Raw genomic sequence first — 18,194 nt, forward strand, 5'->3', positions numbered from 1 at the left:
GGATGGGAGTGTTGAGCATGGAACTGGGTAGAAATAAATGATCTTTAGGGAGGGTTTTGAGCAATGAACTCTGAGAACTGAGATTTTTTAAAAATTTATTTTATTAAAGTATACTTGATTTACAATGTTGTGTTAATTTCTGCTGTACTGCAAAATGATTCAGTTACAAATATAATACATTCTTTTTCATATTCTTTTCTGTTATTATTTATTATAGGATATTGAATATAGTTCTCTGCATTATGGGCTTCCCTCATAGCTCAGTTGGTAAAGAATCCGCCTGCAATGCAGGAGACCCCGGTTCAAATTCTTGGGTTGGGAAGATCTGCTGGAGAAGGGATAGGCTACCCACTCCAGTATTCTTGGGCTTCCCTTGTGACTCAGGTGGTAAAGAATCCGCCTGCAATGTAGGAGACCCGGGTTCAAATTCTTGGGTTGGGAAGATCTGCTGGAGAAGGGATAGGCTACCCACTCCAGTATTCTTGGGCTTCCCTTGTGACTCAGGTGGTAAAGAATCCACCTGCAATGCAGGAGACCTGGGTTCGATCACTGGGTTGGGAAGATCCCTTAGAGAACGGAAAGGCTACCCACTCCAGTATTCTGGCCTGGAAAACTCCATGGACTACAAAGAGTCAGACACGACTGAGCGACTTTCAATTTCACTTCCCTGCGTTATATAGTAGGGCCTTGTTGTTTATCCCTCCTATGTATAGTAGTTTGCACCTGCTAAGCCCAAACTCCCAATCCATCCCTCCCCAACCCCCAGCCCCACCTGGCAACCACAAGTCTAAGAACTGAGTTTTTTTAATCAAGAATTGCCCTGTCCCTGCTCCTTCCCACAGGGGTGGCTCTGGGTTTGTGAAAAGCAGGGGTGGCCTGTCTGTATTGTATTTGTGGTATCTGGTTCCAGTGCCCCTCTACATAACTGACCCGAGGTATATCATGTGAGAGGGGCAGACCAAAGACTGTAAGGATTGTTCAGGGTATGGAGAGGTGGAGTGGATGATCAGGCCCCTCAAGACGGCTGTTCTCTTGCACTGTGTACATCCCCTGCCCAACCAATGCCTGCCTCACCTGTATCTCACGCACATGACTGACCTTCCATCCCACATACCTGCCCCAGGCCCCAGCTAGTGATTGTTCTTATCAAAGGGACAGGCCCCTCTACTGATCTCCTGCTAATTAATGAACCCACCTGATGTCAACTGGTAATTCCTGCTCCCCTCCTGCTGCCATGTCCTGCCCACTGTCCGCCGCACACAATGGACTCCAGGACCTTGCTTCAGATATGTAAGTTCTGATCCATTAAACTACTAATGTCTCAAAAGAAAAAAAAACAGAATCACCCTGTCCTCCCTACACTATGAAGATTAAAGGCTGAAGACTTCATGAGATAACAATGTTACTGCCTCTGAGATGATTTATTTCACTTCTAAAAATATTATAAGGACAAAACTGTCCAGAAGACTTTTAGATAGAGGGAGGGGAGTGGAGATAAGGGCAAGGCTTTTTCAGGATTTGCAAAGGAGGTAAAGTGAAGGAGCAAAGATTCTGGAAGCTAAGGGAAGTTGTGCTATGTGGAGTAGAAATTGAAAGGAAGTAGGAAAATAGCTTTATCAAGTGAAAATAAAGTTTAGAAAAGAGAGAAGCTATGAGATATGTTAGTAAGAAATGGAGAATTCAGTGAAAGGTTAGAAAAAAGCTAAGAAAGCCAAGAGGAGTAATTCCTTTCAATGAAGAAAACAAAGTTTGCCTGGTAATGCCAATCCACCTGCATTCCTGCTTGCCCACCACCATCAGCTTCAAACTTTTATAAGGTTTCACTCTGAAGAACTATAAGAGAAACCTCAAAGTTTTGTTCATTTAATTACATCAATCCTGAGCAGAATCATGAGGGTAGAAATAGAACATGGGTTTTAATCCCTGTCAGGGGGGAAAATAACATAGAGAACAAATTGCTGGTTCTTGTGTTGCCCTGGTGGTTATGCAAACATGACTTCAAACTAACTTCCTAAAGAAGAGACAAGGGAGCTCAGACAGGGGATTTGGAACATCATTTGGTAGAAACATTAAACTCAGCAACCCTGGGAGTGGTTCATGAGATTTAAAATGTTGTCTTCTAGGACTTACCGGGTGGTCAGTGGTTAAGACTCTGTGCTTCCAACACAGGGGGTGTGGGTTCTATCCTTGATCAGGGAATTAAGATCCTACAATGTTGTGTGGAGCCTGCCAAAAAAATAAATACATAAAATAAAAAATTTTTAAATGCTGTCTTCTTGGATGATGTATTTCATTTTTGAAAATATTATAAGATGTATCAAACACTCAAAAAACTTTAGAGAATAATATTGTACCAAAGAAGGGCAATGCCAAAGAATGTTCACTACCACACAATTGCAGTCATGTCACATACTAGCAAAGTAATGCTCAAAATTCTCCAAACTAGGCTTCAACAGTACGTGAACTGAGAACTTCCAGATGTTCAAGCTGGATTTAGAAAAGGCAGAGGAACCAGAGATCAAATTGCCAACATCTGTTGGATCGTTGAAAAAGCAAGAGAATTCCAGAACAACCTCTACTTCTGATTCATTCACTATGCTAAAGCCTTTGACTGTGTGGATCACTACAAACTGTGGAAAATTCTTCAAGAGATGGGAATACCAGCCCACTTTACCTGCCTCCTGAGAAATCTGTATGCAGGTCAAGAACTAACAGTTAGAACGAGACATGGAACAATGAACTGGTTCCAAATTGGGAAAGGAGTATGTCAAGGCCGTATATTGTCACCCTGCTTATTTAAGTTACATGCAGAATACATCACACAAAATGCCAGGCTGGATGAAGCACAAGCTGGAATCAAGATTGCTAAGAGAAATATCAATAACCCCAGATATGCAGATGACACTACCCTTATGGCAGAAAGCAAAGAGGAACTAAAGAGCCTCTTGATGAAAGTGAAAGAGGAGAGTGAAAAAGTTGGCTTAAAACTCAACATTCAGAAAACTAAGATCATGGCATCCGGTCCCATCACTTCATGGCAAATAGATGAAGAAACAATGGAAACGGTGACAGACTTTATTTTCTTTGGCTCCAAAATTACTGCAGATGATGGTTGCAGCCGTGAAAGTAAAAGATGCTTGCTCCTCAGAAGATGCTTGTCCTCAAATTTAGACAGCATATTAAAAAGTAGAGACATTATTTGCCAACAAAGGTCTGTCTAGTCAAAGTTATGGTTTTTCCAGTAGTCATGTATGGATGTGAGAGTTGAACCATAAAGAAGGATGAGCACCAAAGAACGGATGCTTTTGAACTGCAGTGTTGGAGAAGACTCTTGAGAGTCCCTTGGACTGCAAGGAGATCAAACCAGTCAATTCTAAAGGAAATCAGTCCTGAATGTTCATTGGAAGGACTGATGCTGACACTGAAGCCAATACTTTGGCTACCTGATGGGAAGAGCTAACTCATTAGAAAAGACCCTGAGTTGGGAAAGATTGAAGGCAGGAGAAAGGGACGACAGAGAACAAGATTGTTGGATGGCATCACTGACTCAATGGACATGAGTTTGAGGAAGCTCCAGGAGATGGTAAAGGACAGGGAAGCTTGGTGTGTTGCAGTCGATGGAGTCACAAAGAGTCAGACACGACTAAGCTACTGAACATCAATTGCACATAATAGCTATATCAGATGTTAGCATTTTATATTCATTTCAAATCTTTTAAAAGAAAGAATACATTACAAATACACTTAAAGTAATCATCCTTATTGCATTTTCCTCCTTACATACCCAGAAGGAATCAATATTGGCATTAAATATTTATCATTTTCACCATGTTTTATGCCTTGCTATGTACACATATATCCATATTGCATTTTATGTTTTCAAAGTGTAAGTACAATTATAGTACCAATAGTATAAGTACTATTCTCTGAAAATCTTTCTTCATATAAGTTGATACATGTAGGTTTAGTTCATCATTCATTTTAATGCTATATAAACATACCATTCTCCTGTTGATAGTCATTTAATCTGTTCTCAAACCTTTATTGTTTTTAAAAGCTATAATGAATATTTTTGTACATATATCCTTGAGCATATGTGCTGAATTTCTTCTAGGATATAAACCTAAAAGAGAAATTATTAGTAGAAAGATTTGCACATCTTCTACTTTAGTAGATATTATCAAATTATATAATTATATCCTAATGAGTATCTGATTTTTTTAAAGCTTTTATTGGAGTATAATTGATTTACAATGTTGTGTCAGTTTCAGGTGTACAGGAAAGTGAATCAATTATACATATACATATATCCACTCTTTTTTAGATTTTTTTCCCATATAGGCCATTACAGAATGTTGAGTAGAGTTCCCTGTGCTAGTCAGTAGGTCTTTATTAGTTGTCTGTTTTACATATAGTAGTGTGTATGTGTCAATATTATAAATAGTGCTGCAATGAATATTGGGGTGCATATATCTTTTGAAATAGTGTTTTTATTTTGGGAGAATATATACCAAGTTTTTGTATACCAACATGAATTGGGGTGAGAGGCACAAAATTCAGTCCACAGCAGCCCCTAATGAAATAGCAGATCTGGGAAGTGATCGTTAGTGACTGTCATGACCATTAGAAGAAAAGCTGATGGATAAGTCTGCAGTATCAGGACCACTGATCAATCTTAACAGCACAAGAAGTGAATGAACCATTATGTGCCTCCTCATGGAAGAACACACCACCATCCTCAAAATAGTCTTGCCAGAAAAATCAAATCTGAACCTGATCTCACCTCTAGATCAGCACTGCTCAACAGAAGTATAATGTAAATCACATATGTACTTAGAAATTTTCTACTAGCCATATTAAAAAATAAAGTAAATAAATAAAATTAATTTTAATAATATATTTTATTTATCCCAATGGATTAAAATATTATTTACCATTAAGATGTTAACAATGTAAAAATAATTATTTGCATCTTTTTTATGTGCTAAACTTTTGAAATCTCTTGCATATTTTACACTTTAAGCATATCACAATTCAGACTAGCCACATTTCAAGCACTTCATTGCTACACAGATATTGATTCAAATAAACCAACTCTAAAAAATTATGAGATGATAGAGTAAATATGAATACTGTCTAGGCATTTGGTTATAGTAAGGTGTTATTCATTTTAAGTGGACTAAAAGTACTGTGTTTACTTATTTATTTGTTTATTGACTACAGTAAAATTTTTATTGAGCCACTTACAAAGATTTTTCAGTAAAAATCACTAGCTTAATCTTTAATCAATAATAGGATAAAATGGCATAGTGTCTAATGAAAGAAAATCTGAAGTGGTTGGCTACTTCACACATGTATTTTAGAGTTTCTTGGTTATTTTTTGGAATTATTATTAATTTTTAAAGAGCCCTTATTTTTTTAAAGATGTATGTTGAAATGTTTACAAATAATATTAATACCATAAATTGTCTGTAATTTGCTTCAAAATAATCCAGATAGCACTGAGAGGAGTAGATAAGAATATAGAAAAAGCAAGATTGGCCCTGAGCTGATGGCTGACACTAAGAACATGGTACCAGCTTGTTGTTCCGAGCTTCTGTCGAAGAACAGCGGTGTCTTGTTTATTGAACACTGTAAATTAGGATTAATCTATTACGTCATTCACTTTTGACTCCAGGAGAGGTTATAACAGTGGCCAGAATTTCTCCCCTGACTTTGAAGCAGATATCCAATCTTGGGCAATGTTTCCATGTTCCCTCTGCTTCCCTACATTACCCCAAATGCTAAAATTAAAAAAAAAAAAGATTGTGGATCTGAAGATTTAGATCAACTCTGTGAAAAAAATGAAGAAATTTCAACTGCTGTGAGGGAAGAAAAGTAATGTTTCAAATCCAGCTTGAGCCAGTATTGCTCCAGGAGATGTTCAGTTGGTGGAAACGGGGCTAACTCGAATATGAAACATCCAAAGAGAAGTCAAATCGCAGAGGGAGAACATGGAGCCGCTGGAGTCAGTTAACCACCTCCTGGTGGAATACCATCCTCCTTCCAGCACTAAACTTTGAGGATTCCGGGTTCCATTTTATCAGAGGAGGCAGCACTCCTCTTTGTATCCCCTGCATAGGCTGCCTAGTCAGTCAGCAAACTGTTGTTGAGTGAGTGAGGGATGGATAATGGAGAGTAATCAGAGGCAATATGGCATCATGGAAGGAACACAGGCAAGTCTGGGAGGAATTCCTGGACTACTTTGTTAGTGGCCTGTAACTGTCTTCCCTTGGTAAAACTCTATACATCCTTTTTTAAATTACTAAGTTAACTATTTTCCCTGTTGTCCCCATAAGTAGATTCACATTCATCCAACTGCATGTTCTTTTTTGTTGTTCAAAAAATATGAAGAGAAAAACTTCTCTACCATGTCACTTTGTATATCACACACCAGTGTGGTTACTGTGCTATTTTGCACGGTTATAAATGTGTTTATTCTCTCCACTAAGCTGTGATTTCAAAAGCAAAACCTCTGACATTTTCATGTTTCAATCCCCACTATCCGGCAAATGTGGGACATATCAGCAGGCAGTACATGGTGAATGAATAGATCATCCATCGACAAACATTACTGGGCATCCAAACAGGTTAACAGCATGAAGTGGCAACTTCCTTAACTTTTTATTTTCTAGATGAACACTCCAAACGTGGCTTTCTAGCTAGGATCTTGTTACTGACTTCAAAAGTCACACAAGAAAACCAGTAGATTACTTTGCAGTTACTCTGACCCATATACCCATACCCTTTAAAAAAAAAAATCATAACCAGAATTATTCAGCTTGACCTTCTCATGAGACATGGATTAGATTGACCGTTGGTATTTTCTAAAATGTAAAGCACATATATATTGCTGTTATTAAGGACACTCAACTGAGTGTGCTTTCCAGTCTGTACTCCTTTCCCAAACTCTATATCCAAATGTTGCTCTATAAAGGTTTCAAATAATTGCCGGATCATTAGAAAAAGTCTCTACTCCTATGATTATCTTCAAGATTAGATCACTTCTTTCAAAATTCTGTTAAAAAAAAAATCAGCGATACATCTCTGTAGAAACTTGTTGTTAAGAGAATATATGCTATATACTTATTTCAGAGCCCTACCCTGGACCTCAGGTGCCTGTGAATGAGAAGGGGGTGAGGTTGGAATTATAGCCTAGACTATGGCACCAGATGTTCCTGGAATCAAAGTACATAATTGTAAGTAGTTATTTGATTGTTCTAGCCCTGTTTTCTCAAATATAAATGGAAAAAAATTATACTTTATTAGAGGGATTGTACATTTGTTGGGAGCCTTAAAATGAAGACCACTCAAATTGAATTAATGTCAGTCAGTCCAGACAAACTCAGCTCACTAATCTGGCCTGCAGTTCTATTTCTTCAATAACAAATATTAAAAACAAAAACAAAAAACTCTTTAACATTTGCATTTTCTTTATCATAGGAATTGTCATCTAGTGATTTTTTACATTCTCTCATTTCTTAGGGGAGTTTCAGTCTTCTGTTGTGGTTAGGATACGACTTAGATTATTGAGCAAAGTGAAGTTTTCTAATTATATAGAATGTATGTAATTTTGAGTTTACTCCTGGTCTGCAAATTCCAAGAAGGTAGGTGCTCTTTGTGGGGTGTTTGTCATTGAATTCCAAGTGTACAGAGTGATTGACACTTAGTTGGAAATCAATAAGCTTTTCTTGACTAACTGACTGTATGCTAGATATTGGAATGAATCAGGTTAGGGAGGATATATTTATGACTGAACAATATCCCCAGTGACAAATTATGGGGAAGTCCCTCAATGAGATTTGTTTTTATGTGCTGATTAGCTGGACCAAATTCCATAGATAATCAAGAACCTGTGAGAAAAAGATATGATTACTTGATGAGGCCCTGGAAGATGAACACCACTGTTCACGCCTTCCCTTTCTCCTGACACAAACCAGCAGCTCAAAAAAACCATGGAGCCCTTTACAATTATGTGAGGGGCATAGAACAGAGAAATGGCAGATATTGGAATGACTTGGTCTATATGATCTTTCTGAACTACGCTTGAGACATCTTTGCCAACTCCTATGATGCCCACAGTTATAGTAAAGTCAATGCAGACTTTAAAAAGAGTATCTATAAACAGAAAAATCTCTGCATTCAAGAATCACTATTATTCCAGAAGCTAGGAAGGCTCACAGCCATGACCAGAATGGTAAAATCATGCTTGTCAGAGTTCTCTCAAGAAACAGAAACAATAGGAGATGATAGATAGATAGATAGATACAGACAAATAGGAGAGATTTATTATAGGAATTGGCTCACATGATTATGTAGACCAAGAAGTCCCACAATCTGATCTGCCGTCTGCAAGCTGATGGCCCAGAGAAGCTTTGGGTGCAATTCTAGTCCAAACCCTGAGAACCATGGGAGCAAGTGGTGTAAGTTCCAATCTGAGTCCAAAGGGCCAAGAATCAGGAGCATCAATATCCAGGAGAACAGAAGACAGATGTCCCAGCTCAAGTAAGAGACTTATTCGTCCTTCCTACACTTTTTTGTTCTACTCAGACTTTTGAGAAATTGGATGGTGCCCACGAATTGATGAGCGAGATCTTCTTTACTCAGTCTACGAATTCAAATGTTAATCTTTTCTGAAACAGCCTAACAGACATACTCAGAAATAATGTTTTACCAGCTATTTGGGCATCCCTTCCACAGTCAAATTGACATATAAAATTAACCATCACAAGTTCCCAGTACGTGATGTAGGAGCTGCTTAAGAGTACCAAGGTTTTATGGAGGCAGAACAAGAACTAGGGACCAGGAGAAAGGCTGGGAAAGGAAACCTAGACTCTTGTTCCAGCCTTTCCTCTCACTTCTTGTTAGACCTTGGGTTAGTCACATCCTATCTGGGCCTTGGTTCCACCTCTGTTTATAAAACAAAGGGGCTGATAAATGATTATATTTTCTGTGTCACCAAAGAGTCCTGTTTTTGACAAGGAGAAAAACTAAGCTAATTTCCTCTTCTCATCCCTTTCTAGAATTTAAATGTCCTTTTGTTTTTCATTTATATGTAAATGTGTGAGACTTTGACCAAAACAAAATTACCATCTCTGGGTGACTTCTCAGCCTTCTCCTCATTAAAATTGCAGCTGCAGATTTCTAGAACCAAAAAGGGAAAAGAAAGCTCTTGTTCTGCCTCCATACAGCCTCAGTACTTTTAAGCAGCTCCTACATCACGTACCGGGGACTTGTGATGGTTAATTTTATACGTCAATTTGACTGTAGAAGGGATGCCCAAATAGCTGGTAAAACATTATTTTTAAGTATGCCTGTAAGGCTGTTTCAGAAAAGATTAACATTTATGGGGATAAAATATCTTATCCCCATCCCTTTTATGAATTATATCATTCATCCAAGGAGTAAGTTTCCTAGCTGGATTGACTAGAAGACAAGTGCCATTGACAGAGGCAAGGAAGTTGAAGTTTGACTTTAGTTTGACTGAAGGAAGAAAGATAATATATCTGGTTTCTGATGTGTCAGATTTCTGGTAATAGCTGAATGTTCAAGCAGAAAAGTGAAGTTGAAGTGACTTTTTTAATATGACTGGAAGTGACTTTTCTACTCAAACAACATGGAATTGGAGTCTAACCATAGTCAGATACATGGTAAAAAAAGAAAAAAATGAATGTACTTTGTCATTCTCTTCTCTTTTGATGTGTAATTACTATGTGGGGGACTGAATATATTTTCATAGTTTGTATTTTCTTCAGCTGACATCACGGGAACTGATAAACGCAATTGTGATGAAAATGTTAAATAAGTTTGTTAAACAAAAATAAAAATAAATAAGTTGGGAATGGAAAATTGGAGGTGTGATCTGAAAAACTCTTATTATCTATTATGTCACTGAATTCTATGAAAGGACTTGTGACCAACATAAATCACCCTGGGGTGGTTTTAAGTACTACTTTAACTGTTTGGAAGGAAATCAGATCCTCTGAGGGGAGACCATCTTCTCATTCCATCCATAAAAATTAGAGTAAAACTTCATCAGACCACTGGATTTGTAATGTTCAGTCTTGAGGGCTAATCTTGCCTAATTTCTTCATGAAAGAAGCATCCTGAAGATGCTTGCCCTGTTTCTCAGTTACTGGTGGTTCCCTCAGCAACCCCTCACCTTTTGGTTTCTTGTCTCTTACCTCCTGTCTCACATCCCTTACTAACACCAACTATAAAGCAGTAGTTATTAAATGGTTATGAAACTTTGATTTGAAACCAAGATGTCTGGGAGGGAAGGGAAAATGGACTAAATAAAAGGAAGTGACTCTGAGCTGTTAAGAAAGAGAAGACCATTAATAGCCACATCTTGATTTTGTTCTGAAGCCATCCGAAAGACGCAGGGAACAAAGCGATAACAAGAGCAAATGCGTTCCTCAGACAAAGGAGCAGACAGCAGGGGACAGCAGTTCAGGGAAAAAGGCAAGCATTAGGGAGAGCGTGCAGAGGAAGATGCGCTAATCCCTCTGAATCATACTAGCAGGAGCACGGGCCGTTTGAACTTCTTGGCAACTTCAGCTTGGACTCAAAGTGGAAAAAAGAAAAGTTCACTCTGAGTTCCTCTTGTCAGAGCAGGGGAAATTGCTTTGAGGCCAGTGCTAGAAGATGCTAATGGCAGAAGGCAGAACTGAGTCAAAGAAAATAAAAATGTGTCAGGTCACTGGGAGCTTGCCTAATGTAAAGTGAGATAAAATCACCGCTGACAAGACATTCAGCCTAGGTCTCACTGTGTACTGCTGTGTCAGCTCAGCTGGCAAAAATCTGAAGATAATGCCTCAACCGCACAGAGAATAAGCATTCCCTAGACAAACAGTAATTGAGCTCTCACTGTGTTGGCCGAGACTAGTGCTGTTAAATGCTAGAAGGTGTGATAGGAACCCTTACGTCCTTGTACCATCTGGTTTTGTGAGCCAGAAAGGATCCTTGGAAAAGGGTACTGGGAAACCACTACTGAACCTGGAAGGGCACAGCCCAGCAGAAAATAGGGTAGGATGGAGGAGAGTCAAAATGTAACTGGAAAGAGATAGGCTTCTCTTTAAATTCCTTAAGAAGACACAGTGACTGAAAGTCTTTCTTCTCCAGGCCTGACAGTTCTCAACCATAAAACAAAAAGTTGAACAAGGCAATCATACCTTCCCGTTGGGCAGGTTTGGAATTGTTTTGGGAGTTATGTGGGGATAATGCCAGGGTGCTGGGACAACATGGGGGATCTCTTCTGTTAAAAAAAATAAAATAAAATTACCTTATTGAATTCTTACGATCAAATACTGCCAACTAGCATTGCTTCCACTCATGCATCATTAAAAACAAACAGCTATTTCCTTGGTATTTCCAAATACCAAATACCTAACAAAGTTTGAACTTAAAATGCACCTTGATTAATATGTGAACCAGTAATTTTTTAAGCATAACTAACAATTCAGTTCCTAACATGAAAGTGAAAGTGTAGTCACTCAGTTGTGTCAGACTCTGAGACCCCATGGACTGTAGCCTGCCAGGCTCTTCTGTCCAGGGAATTCTCTAGGCAAGAATACTGGAGTGGGTTGCCATTCCCTTCTCCAGGGGATCTTCCTGACCCAGGGATTGAGCCCTGGTCTTCTGCATTGCAGGCAGATGCTTTACTATCCGAGCCACCAGGGACTGGGGATCTCTTAATGTGGAAATCTGTAATCAGCTGCAGGAGCTAGAAACTCTAGGTGCTTTTTCTGTATTTTGATGCATCACTGAAAAACTTTTAAATGTTAAAGATGCCAGTCTTCCCTCCAGATTCTAAACCAAAAAGGTTGCAAATCAGGCACACTTAAGTTTTGTCTGACTAGAAGAATACTTTAAAAAAAATTGATCCAGCATTTGAAAGTTGTGAGTTTCAGTGTTCTGTGATGACCTAGAGGGATACAGTGGAGGGGGAGGCTCAAGGGAGGGGATATATGTATACTTATAGCTGATTCATTTTGTTTACAGCAGAAACTAACACAATGTTGTAAAGCAACTATACTCCAGTAATTAAATAATAACAATAAATTATGATGAAAATGCAAAAAAGCTTTTATCTGAAAATCCAGATTTGTTGGCTACTCTGAAAGATTGAAGATGTGACAACACTGGATCCATGGCAGCAATTAGCAAGAGGTAGACAGCAGCTGTCCTGTTTGGATGGGGCATCTGTTCTCGTTTGACCATCCCCACCACTCACATTAGGGTAACCACATAACCTGGCCAAACTTGGGCACTTCTGAGAGTAAAAGGGGTGCTATTTGTAATGATGTCTGGACCACAGACCTAAACCAGGACTGCTGTGGGCAATGAGGATGTAGAGTTACCTCACTTCACACTATTACACTGGGCTTTCTTTTCTGATTTGCCCGACTATTAATTTGGTTATATGGTCATAAGTCAGGGATTCCCATGAGGAAGAAGGGAAAGAAAAGGTATAAAACAAGCAAGAGTTCTAGAGGGTGAGAAAAAATAAATGAGAAAAAGCATATTACAATGAATGCCGATTACCCCAAACCTTCAGGTAAAGGCAGAGCCTTGCTGGTGGCTGGCTCAGCATGTAAGTTTGACCTTCTTGGCTCCCTGCCCTACACAGCACTGTCAGTTTTAATAAGCTGTAATCCTGTCGCTATGAGCGAGACTAATCAAACTGCAGAGAGCAGCCTGTTCCTAATCAGGAAGGCACAGGATAATCATTTAACTCTGTGGTTTCTCAGTGAGCTCCAAGCTGCCTCAATAGAAAAAAACATCCTGGAGAAGATGGTTGCTTACACACGCTAATCTTGACCTTTTGATGGCCTTTGTTTGAAATTTTATTAAAATTCTTTAATTACACAAATATTTAGTTTGAAAAATGTGTTAAAAGAATCTCTTCCCTTTATCCCCAGAGAATAATAAAATATCCTCCCCCCAAAGCATATAGGAAACCTCAGACTCTTATTGATTTCTCAAGAGTCCACTTTAACTGATCACAGACTCAGACCCTCTCCCTGGTGGCTCAGATGGTAAAGAATCTGCTTGAAATGTGGGGACTCAGGTTCGATCCCTGGGTTACGAAGATCCCCTGGAGAAGGGAATAACTACCCTACCTACTCCAGTATTGTTGCCTCGAGAATTCCATGGACAGAGGAGCCTGGCGGGCTACAGTTCACGGGGTTGCAAAGAGTTGAACGCAACTGAATGACTGACTTTCTGAGAGAGTGAATTCCTAGGCAGGTTGATAAGAAGTCCAAGGGTCCCTGAGAAGAGAGGGGTCAGAGGTTCTTGAGAAGGAGATAGGGGTCTGGAATTCTCAAGGAGGAGGAAAGGACAAACTTCTTTTTTTTTTCTCTACATTCCTTAGTCACATAAAACAGTTTTTTAAGACCGGAAGTGATGATTATACAACAAGTTCAGTTCAGTTCAGTTCGAATTGCTCAGTCGTGTCCGACTGTTTGAGATCCTGTGGACTGCAGCTCGCCAGGCTTCCCTGTCCATCACCAACTCCCAGAGTTTACTCAAACATGTCCATTCAGTTGGTGATGCCATCCAACCATCTCATCCTCTGTCATCCCCTTCTCTTCCTGCCTTCAATCTTTCCCAGAATCAGGGTCTTTTCAAAGAAGTCAGCTCTTCGCATCAGGTGGCCAAAGTATTGGAGTTTCAGCTTCAATATCAGTCCTTCCAATGAATATTCAGGACTGGTTTCCTTTAGGATGGACTGGTTGGATCTCCTTGCAGTTCAAAGGTCTCTCAAGAGTCTTCTCCACCACCACAGTTCAAAAGCATCAATTCTTCGGTGCTCAGCTTTAATTATAGTCCAACTCTCACATCCATACATGACTACTGGAAAAACCATAGCTTTGACTAGACGGACCTCTGTTGGCAAAGTAATGTCTCTGCTTTTTAATATGCTGTCTAGGTTGTTCATAACTTTTCTTCCAAGGAGTAAGCGTCTTTTAATTTCATGGCTGCAGTCACCATCTGCAGTGATTTTGGAGCCCCCCAAAATAAAGTCAGCCACTGTTTCCACTGTTTTTCCATCTATTTGCCATAAAGTGATGGGACCGGATGCCATGATCTTTGTTTTCTGAATGTAGAGCTTTAAACCAACTTTTTCACTCTCCTCTTTCACTTTCATCAAGAGGCTCTTTAGTTCTTCTTCACTTTCTGCCATAAGGGTGGTGTCATCTGTGTATCTGAGGTTATTGATATTTCTCCCAGCAATCGTGATTCCAGCTTGTGCTTCTTCCAGCCCAGCATTTCTCATGATGTACTCTGCATATAAGTTAAATAAGCACGGTGACAATATACAGTCTTGACCTACTACTCTTCCTATTTGGAACCAGTTTGTTGTTCCATGTCCAGTTCTAACTGTTGCTTCCTGACCTGCATACGGATTTCTCAGGAGGCAGGTCAGGTGGTCTGGTATACAACAAACAACTCAGTTTAAACTCTGTACTAGGGATTATATAACAACAATGTATCCTGCTTGAGGAGTTTCTCCTTCCTGAAAACCTTCTGACTAATCCTGATATCTTAGAATGTATATTATGGGAGTGGGTCTGGTAGGATTTTTCTATCATTAAATTCTAATCCTGTTATCCTAGAATGTAAATTGTGGGAGTGGATCTGGTAAAATTTTTACAACCTTAAGACATCCTTTTGATTTATTGTAGTAACGAATTTATAAAGTATATAATTCCCGTGCTAAAGACTAGCAAGTGGGGCACTCTCCACCCCTGTCTGATGTCTATGTCAGAAACTTTCTCTGTCCCCTTTCACTGATAAAACTTCTGCCACACAAGAGCCCTGTGTGGTCAAGCCTGGTCTCCAGTCCCGAAGCTAAAACTTTGGAGATCACAAATCTGATGTTGTTCACTGTAAGCTATCATTTCCAAACCCGCTCAATACCGTTCAAGGTGTGATTACAGTCCCCAAACTGGGCTTGGGCAAATTAGCAACTCACATGGAACGGCAACTCACATCAAGTACCTACAGACCGATAGGTGTCAACATGGTACTGTGGGCCACACAGGCCAGTGCCAGCTATTCCCCAGTGGAGCAGTGGGAGCCAGGACTGAGCTCCAGCAAAGCTCCAGAAGCCCCCTGCACCTCAGGGCCAGAAGGCTTCTCTCTTCAGTCCTTCTTGTAGCCCCTTCAACTCAGGAGCAAGCCACCAGGAAGAGGCTAGTGCAATGGTTAACTTTTGAGTTTTAGTCAGATGGAGCCAAGTCCAACCTGGGAGCTGACTAGTGGCAGGCTTTTGGCAAACCACTCAACCTTCCAGAAATTTCTGGTAGGCCTCAGGCAGACAACTCAACCTTCCTGAAACTCAAGCTAGGAATAACATCAGCACCACACAGCCATGCTGTAAGAGTCAATGAGATATGTGTGGAAAGCATTTACAGTAAAATACTCCATAGACTGTGGCTATTACTATTATTTTTATTATGTGCTAGCATAGCCTTAAGGCCTCTGATTATGTAAAAAGACAGGTGCATCCCTGAATCTCTTTCCTGGATTCTGCATTTAGTGTGAGTACACTTAAAAACAATGACTACACATGGAATCAATGTAGAAAAATTCTTTTCTAATGGAGAACATTTCTGGTACCATGGAAATTAATGTTTTGTTTAATAGATGCATCACTATTTATAAGAAACCAGATTAGTATTTTTTTAATTAAAAATGTTTATTGGTTATTGACTTTAATCAGTTTAAAGGAAAGAAATATTCTTTCAAATGTGCTAATAAGAAAAAGACCCAGAGAAATGGACAAAGTTGGGTAGAATTTTCAGCGTTTTGAATACAAATAAAGCTCATAAATTTTATATGGATTCTAGGATATTTATTAATACTCCTCCAACAATGGGCTTGACATTGAACAGGACTATAAACATATGAACAAGTCCAATCCAATATATTTCAAAACAAGAAGATTCTTGAGAATAGAAATTCTGTCTTTTGTAAGTACCCTTGCCATTCATTGGAGGAGAGGTTACAGGAAGTGTCTGTGAATTCTGAAATTCATGAACTTTGGAATTCATATACATTCTTAAACCACTAATAAAAGAAGACCATATAGATGGGCGCCCAACATATAAAAATATAGTAACCACATAATAATCAAAAACAATGTTCAGTAATGCCCACTAAAATGAACAAAGAGAAAAATACAGCATAAGAATATAAAACAAATATTTTATACCCCTACAAACAAAACAAAGGCATCTTTTTGGTTCTGTTGTTTTTATAAAAACTATGTGTGAAACACACACGTATGTGTATTTTTACAGGAAACTTGACAAATATAGAAAAGCACTTCTAAATAAAAATCACCTGTCATATCATCAACATGAATGTCATTCCTTTGACAAGAGCATAAAAAATTCATAGAAGGAGATGTGATCAGGGAAGGCCTTCCTAGCCTCAGGACCTGTGGATGACAATTTACCAACCACTTTAAAATCCATGGGCCAAACCTCTTTTTAGGCTCTCGAATATCTCTACTGTTGCCTAACTCCTGATACCACTGTATTTTAAATCAAGCCAATAGTGATCAATAAACAAGGATACATGTAAAGCTATGGTTCTAATCTAAAACTTCTTGTTCCCCAAATATTAAGAGCTGGATGGAATCTTAGACATTCATCTAGCACTCTTCACTATGCCTGTCCCCATTATTGAGAAGGAAACAGGAATGGGGAGGTTAAGTGATATATGCCCAAGTGTTACAGCTGAGTAACTTAAACCCAATCCCCTAACAGCCAGGCCAGGGCTCCGTCCAAGTGAACACACAGTGACTGAATCTCCCCAAGTGATGGAACTTCAGTTAAGTGGCTCGACTATGAATGAGCCTGAAAGGCAGACCACAGTGGATCTGTATGACCAGATGAAAGCTGCAATGCACTTTCAGCTCCACATAGGCAACTGTGGTGACTTTAGGGAGGCAAGTCACAGAAAGACCATATGGTCAAATGAAGAGTGTGCCCTGTGTCAACTGGTCATTGGAGCAACGTGAGAGCTCCACATTCCATTGAGATGTGAGGCTGGTGAAGTCACAAGAGTCATTTCTGGTTGACTGCACTGCCAGGACAGCTTGGGAGGCAGAAGAATCCAAAAGAGGCCCCTGAGAATATTAGGATTAAAATGAAGAAAACTCTTGAATCAGCTAGATTCCTCTTGGTCAGCAGGCACATATCCACAGAGGTCATATGACTTATGACCAATCATCTCCCTTCAAGTTCCAATCCAATTCAGTAAACCCTCAGATTTTCATCATCCCCACTTCAAGGCTGTCCTCTTATATCTAAAGCTTATCTTTGACTAAACAAATCTCAATTGACTAAAAGAGTGTAGAAATATGAAAGGTCAGGTTTCAGTTTCTTCTGATGAATCTAGGTCATTTCAGTCGTAAGAAGTCTCTTTAGCCTCATGTGGGCAGAGCTCAGTACAGATGTTCCTACTTTAAGTAGACTTCATTCTCAAATATAAGTGATTAAAGTTAAAAGTTACGATCATTTCTGGCTCTCTTCTTCCCACATCACAACTGTGGTGCAGGCTCAACGTGAAGAGTCAGACTGGGTGCCACGTCTCAGGAGGCTTGCTGGCGGATGAGCTCTTTCAACTGAGCCAGTCTGTCACTTTTCAGTGCTTCCCGGATGGAGTGGAAAAATCCAAAATAGTGTTCAAAGTTGTGCATCATAAGCAGGACACCAGCCAATAGCTCGTTCGTCACCAGCAGATGGTGGACGTACGCACGAGTGTGGTTCTTACAGCAATAACAGGAACACCCTCTCACGAGAGGACTGAAGTCCTCCTGGTACCTGAGGAAGGAAGTTACAATGATATTCCACAAGAAACTGAGAACCCAGACCACCTATTCTATTGGCACATAACCAACAGTTAGTAACACGACTAGCAAATGTAGTGCCAGGCACCTGCTGAAGAGGGCAATGTAGTCAAAAGGTAATGGAGAGTGCAGCGGGCCAGGAGATTCAGAAGTCCGGCTCTGATGGATACAGCCTCCTAGACCAAGGCTTACCAAGGAGCAGCAGCAGAGTCACATGCTCGCTGCCTCCTGCTGAGCATGGTTAGTCATACTGTAAAGGCACACAAAAATGTGAGGAGACGCGGTT

The 18,194-nt window shown here is 39.6% G+C and overlaps 1 protein-coding gene across 5 annotated transcripts in view; it reads right to left on the minus strand.

Annotated features, from left to right (window-relative positions):
* Nucleotides 1-778: 778 nt before the first annotated feature.
* The window catches only part of QTRT2 (queuine tRNA-ribosyltransferase accessory subunit 2), a 39,509-nt gene continuing 22,093 nt past the window's right edge, over nucleotides 779-18,194 (minus strand). For 2 of the 5 annotated variants that reach the window (XM_043874048.1, XM_043874049.1), the window contains 2 exons: nucleotides 11,214-11,296; nucleotides 779-2,226 (listed from right to left, as the gene is read on the minus strand). In XM_043874048.1, the coding sequence (XP_043729983.1) occupies nucleotides 2,192-2,226; nucleotides 11,214-11,296 (118 nt within the window). In that variant the 3' untranslated portion in view covers nucleotides 779-2,191. Of the gene's footprint in view, nucleotides 2,227-11,213; nucleotides 11,297-15,882; nucleotides 17,883-18,194 lie in introns of those variants that run through there. The other 3 variants (XM_043874051.1, XM_043874047.1, XM_043874050.1) reach the window with 3 other exon arrangements.

The sequence above is a fragment of the Cervus elaphus genome, chromosome 19 (assembly GCF_910594005.1).
Source record: "Cervus elaphus chromosome 19, mCerEla1.1, whole genome shotgun sequence".
Classification (NCBI taxonomy): domain Eukaryota; kingdom Metazoa; phylum Chordata; class Mammalia; order Artiodactyla; family Cervidae; genus Cervus; species Cervus elaphus.